At 42.6% G+C, this 14,172-nt stretch overlaps 1 protein-coding gene across 27 annotated transcripts in view; it reads right to left on the reverse strand.

Annotated features, from left to right (window-relative positions):
* Window positions 1-1,107: 1,107 nt before the first annotated feature.
* Window positions 1,108-14,172, reverse strand: part of kif1b (kinesin family member 1B) — a 71,018-nt gene continuing 57,953 nt past the window's right edge. For 19 of the 27 annotated variants that reach the window (XM_036136605.1, XM_036136612.1, XM_036136642.1 and 16 more), the window contains 16 exons: window positions 13,319-13,427; window positions 13,142-13,208; window positions 12,888-12,972; window positions 12,458-12,563; window positions 12,152-12,178; window positions 11,230-11,344; window positions 11,010-11,143; window positions 9,488-9,549; window positions 9,257-9,402; window positions 8,697-8,960; window positions 8,537-8,608; window positions 8,279-8,400; window positions 7,020-7,172; window positions 6,691-6,883; window positions 4,104-4,222; window positions 1,108-4,019 (listed from right to left, as the gene is read on the reverse strand). In XM_036136605.1, coding sequence (XP_035992498.1) covers window positions 3,977-4,019; window positions 4,104-4,222; window positions 6,691-6,883; window positions 7,020-7,172; window positions 8,279-8,400; window positions 8,537-8,608; window positions 8,697-8,960; window positions 9,257-9,402; window positions 9,488-9,549; window positions 11,010-11,143; window positions 11,230-11,344; window positions 12,152-12,178; window positions 12,458-12,563; window positions 12,888-12,972; window positions 13,142-13,208; window positions 13,319-13,427 — 1,817 coding nt within the window. In that variant the 3' untranslated portion in view covers window positions 1,108-3,976. The remainder of the gene's footprint in view (window positions 4,020-4,103; window positions 4,223-6,690; window positions 6,884-7,019; window positions 7,173-8,278; window positions 8,401-8,536; window positions 8,609-8,696; window positions 8,961-9,256; window positions 9,403-9,487; window positions 9,550-11,009; window positions 11,144-11,229; window positions 11,345-12,151; window positions 12,179-12,457; window positions 12,564-12,887; window positions 12,973-13,141; window positions 13,209-13,318; window positions 13,428-14,172) is intronic. The other 8 variants (XM_036136617.1, XM_036136656.1, XM_036136685.1 and 5 more) reach the window with 1 other exon arrangement.

Below are 14,172 nucleotides of genomic sequence, written 5' to 3' on the forward strand. Positions count from 1 at the left end.
AGTGGGGCGCTGAAGTGGCGCAGGAGTAGTGAGCGTGACCCTCGTAGAGCCCTTGGTCTTCAACGCAGCTGTCCCAGGATTGAGTCCTACCCATGTCACATGTTTCCCCTCTCTTTTTTTGGTGCCACATAAAAAAGCACCAGTAGAATAAGATGAGAAGACAAGAGTCTGAGAGAGAAGACCATAGTTAATCTAGAGCCATGATTTTCAGCCCTGTTCCTTAAGGCACACTGTCCTGTTTTAGACGTTTTCCTGTCAATATCTGGGGGGAAAAACAAGAACTTTACATACCAAAAAACAAAATTATTTTTCCGAATCTTAAAAGGATCTTTGGAAGTTCTGATAAATTACCATAAACACTGAAATTTATTTTATTTTATAGAGCAGTTGAGTTTTTGACACAAAGGCCAAAATCACAAAGTTGAAAGTATAGTTGAGCAACAAAATTCAGATTTTCCTCATTAAAAAGGGAAGCAAAAATCATTATATTCTAAATTTTTGTTCGTATCCACTCATCAATAAGCTTATTATGCAATATCTTAATGAAACGACCAAAGCGCTATAGCCTGATTGAGGTAGAAAAGGGATCCGTAAATGTTTGTAGATCTGAAACATAAAGGGTTATGAACGTTTGCCCCATTTAAAAAAAAAAAAAAGGAATGTAGTTTCCTAATTTTTGGGGTTGACTGTTTTCTTTCTTGATCTATTCTCGGCAACAGGAACAGAACATGGTTCACTCTTTACTCCAAACGTGGTGGATTTATCTGGTCCGGTTAACTATAGAGTTAAAACGAAAGCATAGTTGACGGTCAACAGCAGTGAATACACTCTTGGCTGCATTTAGTATTTTCTCGTTTAAAAAGATTCAAAATTGCCAGTGAAACTCTAGGTATAATTTTTTAATTTAAGCTGGTGGGACAAATTTCTTGCGTTGTCAAAAATCATTTCAGTGGCTGCACGGCAAAATTACTGAAACGGCAACGTTTCAGTAATTTTTCTACTAATCGCTCCACTTTCACATGACCTGCTTTCATTCATAAAGGCTAGACAGTTATTCGTCTGAGAACAAAGAGAAACAAACAGAACAGGCATCACTCAGTCAGCCAATGCAGTTTGCACATTTTTTTTTTATTTTTATATTGTTGCCTCATTCACTAAACAGTTCAGTGGTGCAAGATTACCATACACAGAGTTAGGATACCTGCATGACACATCTATGCTATACAGCGGATGGATTATAATTATTACAAATACAGTAAACATATTTACAGTTTAGTTCAAGCTCCATACAACATAGATATTTACAAAATAAGTATGAAAATGAAACCAGCCTGACAAATAATGTACAGTGGTAAAATGTTTTGTCCTACTTATTCTTTTTAATGCACGAATCCCAAAGATGCTGTCAGAGGGGGATGGGTGGGTGGGGGGGGAGGGCTGATGGAAAATATCAGGACTAGTTTTGTTTGAAAGGCATCAACGGAAAAAAGAAAAGTCACATTAAAGTGTTCTATTATAATTTAACTCTAGAGCTACGATGTGTTATATTCCCTGATATTAGATTAAATAAACTCATAAAAATCAACTTTTTTTATTAGACACCTGGCCACCGTGGGTAGTTAGTAAATATTTCTGTGAAACCAAAGCAGACTGATAAGCCGCTTTGCGATAAAGAGGAAGCGCCAATGTAACTTCGCCTCCTTGTGAAAAAGGTGCAGCGGGTTGCATCTTAGGTCCCTTTAATTAAACGGCGAAAAAGCAGCAGCCAAACCAAAACATCTTTAAACCGTACATTCAACTCTCTCTCTCTCTCGGTTCAGGCTGCCAAACCTTCATTTGGTTAATCATGAGCAAGAACAACTAAACCGCACAGACTTCATTTGATCAGTTAGTTGAACCTTTTTTTTTTATTAATATGTGCAAAGAGCTGCAAACTAATATGTACATTTCCAAACGATAAATACATAAACAATAACAATATACTTCTGCAAACCAGCCACCGGGGTGAAAATGTTTGCGCTGACGCTCTCGTATATGCAGCACTTTTAGTCCCCTATTAAATGCATAGATGCACGGTTCCTATTCTACTGCGGGTTCTTCCGCCCAGCAGGTTTCCTGACCTCTGGGTTGAAGCAAATGTTCACGCTAAACGTCAAACGAGCGTCTGTTTCTGCTCTCATGTCAGGCGAGACAGTGGGCGAACTGCTGGTTGGTAGGCCAGAGTCTAACGGCGCCGTTCTGTGCAGCCGACAAGCGCAGAGACAGAGGCGCCGCGTCAGCGCCGACGGCAGAGCAAACATTTTCACCGACCAAAACCCTCCTCCCATTCATCTTTTCATCCAGTGTAGCTTTGATATGTGTCCTCGTCCTTTTTTTCCTGAAGCTCGGACATAATCCTGCGTCATCTTGCCTTGCTATAGATGTGAGTTAATGTGCAAATAAAAAGGCGCAACACCAATAAATGCTGGTTAAAAACAAAAAAAGAAAAAGAAATGCCCTTTTTTTTACATTTCAAAAAAAATAAAGATTTGGAAATGAAAAGCAAGAGACCGAGAAAAAAAAAAAACAGAACAAGAGAGTTAGGATGGGGTTGGAGAAGTTTCATTTCAGGAACCTGAACAGAAAATGTAGAAGTGGTGGTGTTTGTTGGTGCTGAAATGGAAAAAAAGAACTTCATTTTAGAGGTTTTACCCAACCGAGCGGACGTTTCACCATCCACCCTCAGGCTGTGTCTGAGCGGCTCCATCGCCACTCCGCTCTTGCAACCCAGCGACTTCTTTAGTTCTCATCGCGGTACGTCTTCAGTTTCACTTATACGTGACAGTCGGGTAACAAGGTTTGAGTTTATGTTAGCTGTAGAAGCAGCGGGAACGGCCTAAAACGGGATCTGAATATTACAGCGATCCCTGTGCGATTTAAAGAAGCAATGACCCTCTCTCTCTGTGGAGCATCTTCCTCTCCAGTTTATTTCCCTCGCATCCTCAAAACTGTTTGTCTTTTCTTATGGTGGAATACCAAACGGCAAAATATCTATTTCTGGAAGAAGTATCTGTACAGAAATTGTACATTTTTGCTTGTTTTCATCCAGATGGTAGTTTTTTTTGTTGTTTTGTTGTTGTTTTTTTATGTTTGCACAATTGCACAGACTGACACTATCTGGGAGTTGGTGTATGTACAGAGGCTGAGGGGTGGGAACCAAACGTCACACGGATGAATCTGTGCTGAGCTCAGCTGGATTTAGCTTGACATATTTAGATTGATGTGTTTCGATGAGGCGGCGACCTGATGCAATTCTCTTCAAGTCCAAAAAAGAAAAGCAATAGTTCATGTTGCAGAGCATTCACTATCAGATCTCTTGGATATATATATATATGCGTTTGTCGATTTCCGCTTTATATATTAAATCTGATTTCACTTGTTTTCGGCGAGAAAACTTGGTGTTCTCCTGGGGACTGCTGCTGCACTTATTATCCGAGCACATCGTCATAAACCAAAAAACAAAAAAGTTTAACTGAACTTATTTTAGGAGACAAATAACACTGATAAGAGATTTTTTGTTTCCCCTTTTCCTTTTTTTTTTCTTTTTTTACAGATGATTGGCAAACTGAAGATTTGTTTTTGGAGAGCCGTGCACACACAAGTAGACTACTACAACATGCTACAAGTCAGGAAGTTCAGGAATGACGACAAAGCGGAAAGAAATCAGACCCGTCATAAAAATCTAAACCCAAAAAAGCTGAAGGGGGAGGAGAGGAGGAGGAGGAGGAGGAGAAGAGCTTGGGTTGCTGGAGGGAAGGGGGGGAGGCAAAGTTCAATGAAGCTGAAACTTTTAGTCGCATGAAAAGTAGAGACTTAAGCCACATGTCTACTTACAAGAGGAAACCTTTAAGACTCACTATGATTAATTAATGTTAACACTTTGTATGTTCAAAGGCTGCTCAGAGGAAGCCGTGGGGGTCCCTGCGGGCCGCTCCGCTCAGTTCTTCATCAGGCCGCTGCGCCTCCTCGCCAGCTTCGATCTGAGGGGACGACATGTTGCAGTGAGGCGGACGAGCGTTTGCTGCAGAGGGAGTTTAGGCGTGGCGTGGGAAGCGTTAAATTACCTTATCGTCCCTGCTAGCAGAGGATTAAAGGCGTACAGCCAGTCGTTCAGATCTTTCTCGTTGTTGGCCTGCAGGAGGATCCCTCGATGCTTTGTGCACACGGCAAATGTGTTGGGAGTCTGCAAACACCAGAGATGTATCACAAGACAGAGTTTTATCAGATTACGACTCGTCTCCTGAGGAAAAATAAGCTTAGGTGATGAGTAGCTGCTGTCAGAGGTTTACATGCGCTCAACACGGCCTTGGATGATATTTGTTTGGGTGTTTTTAATCAGGCATTCTGACAGCCACTTTTCCAAGGTGAGGGGATGACTTTTAGAAGAAGTGGGTGACAAGTTTTAAAATATATTCGCACGCTCGCACTAATGTTTGGATGAATGTATGAAGTTGTTGAGAAAGTAGCGACCAACAAGCTTCTAGTATAATTCTCGCTGGAGATTCGATCTCTCATTTAAAGTGGTTGGTTTTCTGATAAGGACCCTGTTTTAAAGCAAACTCCAACCATTTTGCTTTAGGTCCAGACCTCTCCTGAAGCTTGACGTGAGCCTGATGTCATTGCAGAACTAGTTTTGATAAGCATTTCAGTCCAATCGAGACACCGGGCAGTGTCCTTGCGTCAAACACTTAGCTGTTGATTTGAGGTAAAGTTGAAGAATTTGTCACAAGATACAGACTCTGATCATGATTAGGGCTGGGCGATAAATCGATTTAATTGATTAATTCGAATTCACAATTCTTAAAGATTTCATTTTTGGAAAATCTGGATTTTATTTTGCCAATACAATCATTGGGTTTCCATGAAGAAAACAGCATGTGATGTGCAGTGAAGCCTGTTCTTAGCTCAATGTGTAAAACCACTAGCAGCAAATGTTTTGTTATATTTTCATTGTTTATAATGGCACGGCTGCCATCTTGTTTTACAAGCATGTTTCACAGCTTGTTTTTAGTTGCACTTTGAATTCAGGTCAACTCCCTGACGAAATGCTTGACATAAAAGCAAGGTTTTAAAATAATTTCTTTAATTTCTTTTTATGAAACAAAAAGGAGGAAAAAAAAAAAAAAAATATCGATAAATCGGATTTGGTATGATAAAATCGGAGATTTATTTTTTAATCCATATTGCCCAGCCCTAACCATGATGCTACGACAAGCATGGTCGACAGGACAGACTTACTTTGTCTCCTGTGACCATAAAACATTTGTCCAAAAGGCTTTGGGCCTTTCCATGCATGCAGCTATATGTTTCAGTGGTGCTGGAGGGTGTGGGTTCTGGATCACACCCTTCTTTCTTGGCACCTTCTCAGTCCATGCTGATGTGACACCAAGTTCACTGTAGACGGTAACATTGGGTTTTCCAGGATATTCCCCGAGTCGTTCTTGAACTTCCTTACCACTTAGGCTACGTTCACACTGCAACCTGAAGTGATCCAATTCTGATTTTTTTGCCCATATGCGACCTGAATCTCATCTTTTCATGACAGTCTGAACGACACAGATCGGATTTTTTCAAATGTGACCCAGGTCCCTTGGATATGTGGTCCTGAATCCGATACGTATTTGATCTTTTCAAATGTGACCTGTGTCTGTACGGCCGGGTTGCATTTATCCGACCTGTACGTCACTAATACTCGACAAACGTCACTATTCGGCGTCCTGCTATGCAGAAGCGGGAAGAAAGACGACACTCATAGCAGACAACAATGAGGAGAGCAGTCAATGGAGGGAAAGCTCCGGTTAGAAAATAAATTAATGACCGTAAAATGCGCGCCAGCATTATAATCCATGTTTACTTCGGCAAACACTGAGGACGCTTGCTACGTGTGACGTCATCGCGTCCTCCAGTACGCATGTGGGACACTTAGGTTGAACGCATTCAGTTCACACAGGAGATCACATACAAGTCGCATATATTTGGAAATGTGAACAACCACGCAAAAAAATCCGATTTCACAAAAAAAAATTGGAATTGAGCATTAAGACCTGCAGTGTGAACGTAGCCTTATTCATCATCTGAGGGTCACAGTTTGGGTCAGATGGTCGGCACTTTGACACAGTTGAGAACAACGATCTCAAACTGGTTTTGGCACGGATGAAGCGGGTTAACAATAAGCTTCAGGTGTGGTCCCAGACACAATCCTGTTGAAACTTGACGGCCTACTTTCTAACCATTTACTTTAAATGACTCCTACTACTCCAGCTAAAGGAGTGCTCTAATACCCGGACTGAATTATGCTTGTTGACGGGCAAAAGGATCAGGATTCTCTGCAACCTGCAAAGGGACACTTATTGAATTATTAGTGGGTAGCTGGTTCATTTGTGAGCCTCTACGCATAATTGATGAAAATCCACATAAATTCAAAGTTGGGCAGCAAGTTCTAGTTTTTTTTATATCAAACCTCTATGTTGTATAATCCACCCTGGAAAAAGAGCTGTTCAAACAAATCATCAAAAGCCCAAAGTTAATATGCATGTAAACGTCTGATTTGCCAAAGTAGGAACAATTCTGTTAACTTTGTTCCAAGATGTATTTAAAGAAGCTGAAACAGACATTTTTAACCTTTAGAAAGCGCGGATGATTCTGCCGTACCTTGAGCATGGCCTGCTGGTCTTCGCTGTACTCCACCTGGGCTGTGGACAGGTTGAGGACGCCTCGCTCCACCGGGTCCTTGTCGCTGTTGTAGATGAAAACGTATGGGCGGCGAACGACCACAAAGTGCTTCACCCACGTGTTGGAGCGCGGCTCCATGAAGCTGAGGAAACCTTTCTTAGACACCACAGACCTAAAATAAAGAAAGATGATTTCTTAAAGATGAGCGAGATCTTTTTAATTAGCATCCGATCGTATCTTTTCCTGCACAATTAACAAAGATCACACGAGCAAAACCAAACCAGGCGAGCAGCGGCCGTGTTACTAACCCCGGCCTCATCTCTTCAATATCAGGCACCAAGTTTAGGAACTCGTTCTTTCCAGCGCGAGCAAGGTAGGACATCTCCAGAGTGGGAACCATTGGGAAGTTCTCATAGTCGGAGCAGGAGGGACTGGGGGCACGGGAGTTGTTCTCTGGGGTCCTTAAAGTCAAAATACTGAGTTAGAGTCAAAGATGTGCACCATGTGAAATAAAATCAGACCTATTTTGTTAACGATCGCGTGACTTTTTTATGCAACCAGTTCATTTCATGGGATTACGTTATACAACTATCAAACTTGGTATTAGGGCTGGGCGATATATCGATAAGTCGAGTTTAACATTTTTGAAGATTTGGAACATCGGGATTTTATTTAGCCAATGCTCTCATTGAGTTTCCATGAAGAGAGTAGCCTGCAATGCTGAATATATGTTTAGGAAAATATATTGGCAAAATTTTGTAAAGAGGAAACTTTTTTTTTTTTACCATAATACGTGGCACTTTAATTTACTCGTTTACTTTTTTTTTTTTAAAGCTAGTTGGAAGTTAAACAAGTGAAGTGACGCCTGTTCTTAGCTCATTGTGTAAAACCACAGGCAGAAAACATTTTGTTATATTTTCAATGTTTACAACGGCGGTGCCGCCATCTTGTTTTACAAGCATGTTTCACAGCTTGGATTTAGTTGCACTTTGAATTCAGGTCAACACCCAGACAAAATGCTTGAAATAAAAGCAAGTTTTTAAAAACATTTCTTTTTGTGAAGCGAAAAAGAGAGAAAGAAATTGATTAATCTAATACAGTATAATAAAATCAGAGATTTTATTTTTAAGCCATATAGCCCAGCCCTACTTGCCATGCTTGTAAATATAATAGGACTAGGAGCTTTGAGTCTCACACAGACTGCTGTGTGTCCTCTGTGATGAGGCTCCTGGTGACATTTTAATAAACTACAAAACAGAAAATTATTGACTCTTAATTGTGGTTCTTGGTTCTAAATACTAAAATTTTTTCTCCCACAACTGGTGCCACAGGTCTAAACATGTTCAGTAACTCTGATTTAAGAACGATTTAAAAAAAACTGTATGAAAAGGATGGGCCATATATGTCACTCTCTAACTTATATTAAACTGCTTATCACGTTAAAAGTTTACATTTGTTCTGCAAATATTAAAAATATCTATCCACTAATCAACTAAATAAGGTAACAAACCCATCCCCTTGCAGTTTTTAACAAATAAATCAGAAACACTAGGAGAATATCGTTTACTTTTGGTCTAAGGAGCTGCAGCGGGAGTCGGCCAGCGAGGGGCAGGTGGAGGACGGGGTGAGGGTGGCGCTGCTTAAGCTGGTCACCGATGGGTCTCGTCCCATGGGTGAGATGTCCGACAGCTGGAAAGAAAGGCAGAAGTTGCACACGTGTTTACTCAGCTGCGAGAAATACAACAGTCACGGTTTTATTTGATGTTTCCAAACAGCTCAGATGCGACGTGACCAGAGGGAGGAAAACATTGGAGTGATCCCTCACCTTACAGTCGCTGATGCTGTTCACCACCTGGCTGTATTCGCTGTTGAAGGTGTGCGTCAGCAGGCGGAGACACTGTAACGCAACAAGACCCGTCAGTTCCCGGCAGCTTAGAGAACCCCCCCCCCCTCGTCTGTCTGGTTTTACAGGCTCCCTTTCTCACCTTGGAGGCGAGCTCCTTCTCCCGATCCACCAGGCTCTCGATGTCCGCCGAGTCGTAGCCGCTGCTCTCGCTGGGCGTGATGGCGCTTTCGCAAGTGGCGCTGGAGATCTGCGAGGAGATGGAGGTGGAGGTGGACAGAGTGCCCGAGCTCATGCTGGGGGACAGCAGGGACTCGCTGATGGACTTGGTGGTGGGAGTCGGCCCCACCGGAGGCGCCTCTCCCAGCTTCTCCCTCAGCAGGAGGAGGTGGCGGGTCTTCTCCACCTGTTCATGAAGAGGGAAGGGTGAGGTACATTTCTTTTAGAATGGGAGTTATTTTAACTTTTTTTTTTTTACATTTAAAAAAGAACATGATAGAAGAGCAACATGTGGATGAAAACTGAGAAAATCAGCAGAAAGAAAAGGAAGAGGGACATTTCTCTCTTAGTTCTTTCACATGCAGTCAGCATATTCTCACCTACTAGTCCATAATGAGTTTCCGACCTTTTTGTGAGTAGGTTCAACATCATCTAAAAGTTATTTCAATGTGTGAATGAGAAATCTGCCTTCTGAGCTCCCACCTCATGCAGCTGCTCGAGTTTCTCCAACTCCCACTGGTGCTCCAGGATCAAGCTGTCGCCTCTGGGCCTCCACCCGGCCAGGTTCTCTTCTCCTCGCACGTAAGCCACCGAGGTGTCCAGAACCTTCCTCCTCCTCCGCTGCATCCCTGGTAACGCAGAATGTGGTTTGTTAAGACCAAGGCTAAGCACCATCATTGTGATTTTTCTCTAAACAACTTTTCTCTTGCTCACCCGGGCTTCCGGTGTCAGACATCTTGCACAGGCTCAGCTCATAGATGCCGGTGACACGATTGCTTTAACAAACCAGCAAAAAAAACCCAAATCAGATTTACGGGTCTGAAGCCCGGTGATACGTGGCGATGCACCGAAAACTCTGCTGGTGACTGGAAACTGCCAAATTTCAGCTTGAACGGCCCCAACAAGAGATCGTACAGTCAAAAACCAAAAAATCCAATCTTTTTACAGTCAGTGAACACACCGTACCAAAGTGCTACCGCGGTTGTAATGTTTAGTTATCAAAGCGGCAGCTGTTGCTGCAGGAACAAGACTCAGTTGGCTATTTGAAGAACAAGTGAAATGCGGAAATAATAATACAGTAGAAGATCTAAAGGAGTAAGAAGCGATTTAAAAAGTACATATTTTTTTAAAAGAGAAATATCTGCTGTTCATTGAGGCTATGTTTAAGCATCCAGCGAGAGCAGCAGCTAACAGACGGCTGACCTTGTTACAGCAAAGTTGTTCTGTTTTATCCATCCTCTATCATGAAATCTAGAAATGTTTGAATATCACACAGTTCCTGAGGGTCCTCATTCTCATGGGAATACACACAGATACAGATGGCGCCGTTCACAATTACCGATTTAGCATGCTCATCTCTTCAACGAGACGGCAAAGCCAGTTTAAAACATGCACTCTTATGCTGCAAGATGGTCCCAACTTACGAGTTTTCCAAGATACGAGCCATCCCTCAGAGGATTTATTTTTTTTTGCCTTGACTTTTGAGTTAACATTCAGCACCACTAGTGGGCGCCATGCTGAACCCTGAAACCAGACATCTACAGACGCAGCAGCACACGGAGGTTTTGCAAGAAATGGGTAAGACGGAGGAGACGCTCATCTTTACAAGAGAGGTAAAGGAAACATTGGGAATTTGGAAGAAAAGGGTCTCTTTTACAAAAAAAAAAAAAAAGAGACCCTCAAGAAAGTTGCAACTAAGCATGTTTCAGCGCCGTATGATAATTGATTAGAGAAATTCTGAAGGGGAGGACTGAAACAGAAGAAACTGGACAGGTTTTTATTGAAAATCTCTCATGCTGCCTGATCCCCAAGGTAAATGTTGCACATTATGCTGCACTATACTTGATAAAAAACTATTTATCTAACTATATTTGATTGTTTTTATACAATACTATGCTTGTTATTTCTAACTATGTTTCTCTTATTAAAAACCACAAAAGTTTAGTTGATATAATTTGATTTATGAGCTCCATCACGGAACAAATTCAAATAGTAATCCAAGACACCACTGCACTTTGGTCTGATTTTGTCCTGACAGTAAAAACTTTTTTTTAGCACAAATACCTCTCTCTCTCTCTTTCTCACACACAGTGCAATCATTCTTGTACTAAATTTACACTGCAAAAGATTTACATATTAGTCTCAAATTTCTGACTGGTAGATCTCCAATAATAATGTTAATAAGACGAAGAAGAAGTAGAATGTTTATCATGAGGACGTCCGCTTGCAGGCTTACCAGTCGGGGGTTTTGGAGTAGCCGCTCCCAAAGAGGTTCCTGAGAGAACGGGGAGGGGAGATCTTAGCGTCGCGGGAGTAGAACACCATGCAGATGTCTTTAGTGATGATGGCGGGCTGGATGCAGTGGTCCAGCTGTAAAGAGAGGAGGCCGCCGGAGTGAGCGGACGTCCAGCAGCAGGTGGGGGGGGGGCACCGTGAAGCAGAGCTGAATGACAAACCTCTAGATATGCAGACAGGGTCATGTAGATCTTCTCTCCGTAAGGGGTGACTCGGTTTAGCAGGAGGGAGTTGTGCAGGGAGCTGTCCCACACGGCTTCGAAACGATAGAAGGTTCTGGAGGAGAAAACCCAAAGAAAGGAACGTGAGCTGACCTCGGGGGAAGGCTCGCCTCACACACACAAACACCCGTTTGTCATTGTGACGCAGAAAGCTGGGATTTTGGTAAAGAACCGACGCGTGGACGTGCACGGGTCTGACAGACTAAGCAGGGAGGATGGTGGAAAACTAAACCGTCTCACACTGTTACCATGACGGGACGTGAGGACAAACACAGAGCAGACACAAAGACAACACAAGCCTCAGAGTATGAGCTGAAACATAGAGAGTGAACTCACTGCGCTACTCTGCAGCACATAACGCAACTACACAGCATCAACGTAAAAAAAAACTATTATAAACTACTTATTTAAATATACTGAACTTTTTAACAAACCAAGTCCTTTTCAAAGAGGTCACATGTGCCCTTCTTTACCAGCAGGGGGAGCATTCACCCACAGATAGTGACCTTGCTGAATTTTAAGGTAACCAATGAAAAACAAGTATGAAGAAAACTAATTATGAGACAAATTGGGGCCACGGTAGGTCAGCTCATCACTTTGCTTTATATTAAAGTCACAAATTTTGAAATCTATAAAAGAAGTACTGACCAGCGGGGGCATTTGCATTTAGATTGCCTTTATGAGTCCATCAACATTTTTAGGAACTGAATGTCAGTGGAAACAACGACAGATCTTATGCAACATGCAGGGAAGAGGTCTAAAAGCCGAAACTGTAAATGGACTTATTTCTAGGAATCTATAGGTCTAAAAGGAAGCATAAAGGTCCTTTATTGAAGGCCTTATGCTCTCTGATGAATGGTACCTATCAATATCCTTATCAATAGAAAGCCTGAGGACAATCATGAGTCCGGTGGCAGCAGGAGGAACGAGTGCACAGAATAAAAAGAGAAGCACAAAGAGTCAGGCAACAGAAACAATCATGCACATCAAACACCATAAAAAACAAAGACAAATAATCTCATGCAATGAAAGCATTTTCAACTAAGAAGACATGAACGTTTCCACACATTAAAAAGCAGAGAAAAACAGACTTTAAACAGAAAAATCTAAACACAGACGGATGTGGTCCAGCAGAGCCAAACTAACTCTCAGGGTCCGGTCCGTGTACCTGTTGGTGTTGTGGGAGGACTTGATGTTCTTGGCAGAAATGATGTTCAGGGACAGGACAGCATCAGCCGCACCGTCGTCCACCTCCGCCTTGCTCCTGATACGACCTGTTGGGTCATACAGCAGGACGACACATCAGTACACCAGTCTACAATCTCTTCTGTTGTGAGGGGGGAACGATAAAATACAACAACTTCATCAATGCCCAGCACATAGCCTGAAGAAGAGGCTGACCGACAAAAAGATGTGAAATGCAATTATTTGGTCCATCAGCTGCAGGATATAAATAGAGAGAGGCTGCCTCCTCCCCACACAAAAAGCTGGCTGGTATATATTTTAGTAATCCCTCCTATAAAGCGCGTATCTTCCCATCTCTACACTTCCATAGGCTGTGTTTCCCATCTGGTTTCATTTCGATCGAGGTTGCTCACCCACAACCAGCTCTCGAACGTCCTTCCAGTGGAGCTCGCTGCCCTTCTCGTGTATCAGGGTCACCGTGATCCTCCGCTGGATTCCCTGCAGGAAACATTCAAGGAGATTAGGATTACAGCCTGAAAAAAAGGGCACGAAAAGTAGAAACGACCTAGACGCATCACATTCTGATTGGTATCGGTAAGTGGAAAGAAAACCAACTAACACTCGTCTGAGTTTGCATGTCATGGGGGCTTTGAGGAGCTTTGCTTACCTGGTGCAGAAGGTAGGTGCCGTGACAGGGCAAGCCGGCACTGTGATCCACTATAGCTGGGATGTACCTGTGGAGAAAGGCCAGGTTAAACCTTAGAAATAAACATCAATGCATTACTAAACCTTTAGAGGTTGGATTCAATCATCTAAGATAAAAAAAGCACAGAGAGGCACTCACTCTCCAGTGGGCTCCAGCTCGCTTATCTCGAACCAGACGAGCAGGTCGTACTTGCTGACACACTGACCCAGGTTTGACTTGGTGATGGTGTTCAGCTTGGTGGCTGGAACTAGCAGAACAACAACCATCAGCTCAGTGTCGTCAACCGAGGGCTTTCATGAGTCTTAACGATGCATTGATGCACGGGACGCCGATTAATCGCACATTTTGGACCAAAGACATGTGGTATGAGCATGTTGCTGAGTCTAGTGCATCACATACAGCGCCTTGCAAAAGTATTGAATCTTTTCACATCCTGTCACATCATAAGCATGTATTTAAGTATTTTATTATTCTGATCTTGTGATAGACCAGCACAAGATTAATCTGAAGCAAAAAAGCTCCTTTTACTTTGCTACCCCTGAACCTAAATAGCAAATGAAGTCCATCGGTGTGTAATTTCTCTGCATAAGTACGGCCGAATCCTTCAGGAGTTTATCAGAGAACGACAGTCAACAAAAACAGCATCAGAAAGACCAAGGAACACAGCAGACAGGTGAGGGGGAGAACATTGTGTAAAACTTTAAAGCAGGGTCACATTATATAATAATATCCCAAACTCTGAACATCTCATGGAGCACTATTAAAATAACTAATTAAAAAAAGATGGCTGCCTGCATGTGACAGAAAAGCAACACCCTAAACACACTTATCGGACGGTAAAATAGTGGCGGTAGCATCACGCTGTGGGGAAGTCGTTCAGACTGCATACGATCCTCCAAGAAAACATCTTGGAGGCTGAAATAGTCGTAGTTCGGGGCAGAGGTTCACCTTTCAGCAGGAGAAAAACCCTCAACATGCATCCAGAGCTACGA

This window comes from Fundulus heteroclitus, chromosome 1 (genome assembly GCF_011125445.2).
Source record: "Fundulus heteroclitus isolate FHET01 chromosome 1, MU-UCD_Fhet_4.1, whole genome shotgun sequence".
NCBI lineage: Eukaryota > Metazoa > Chordata > Actinopteri > Cyprinodontiformes > Fundulidae > Fundulus > Fundulus heteroclitus.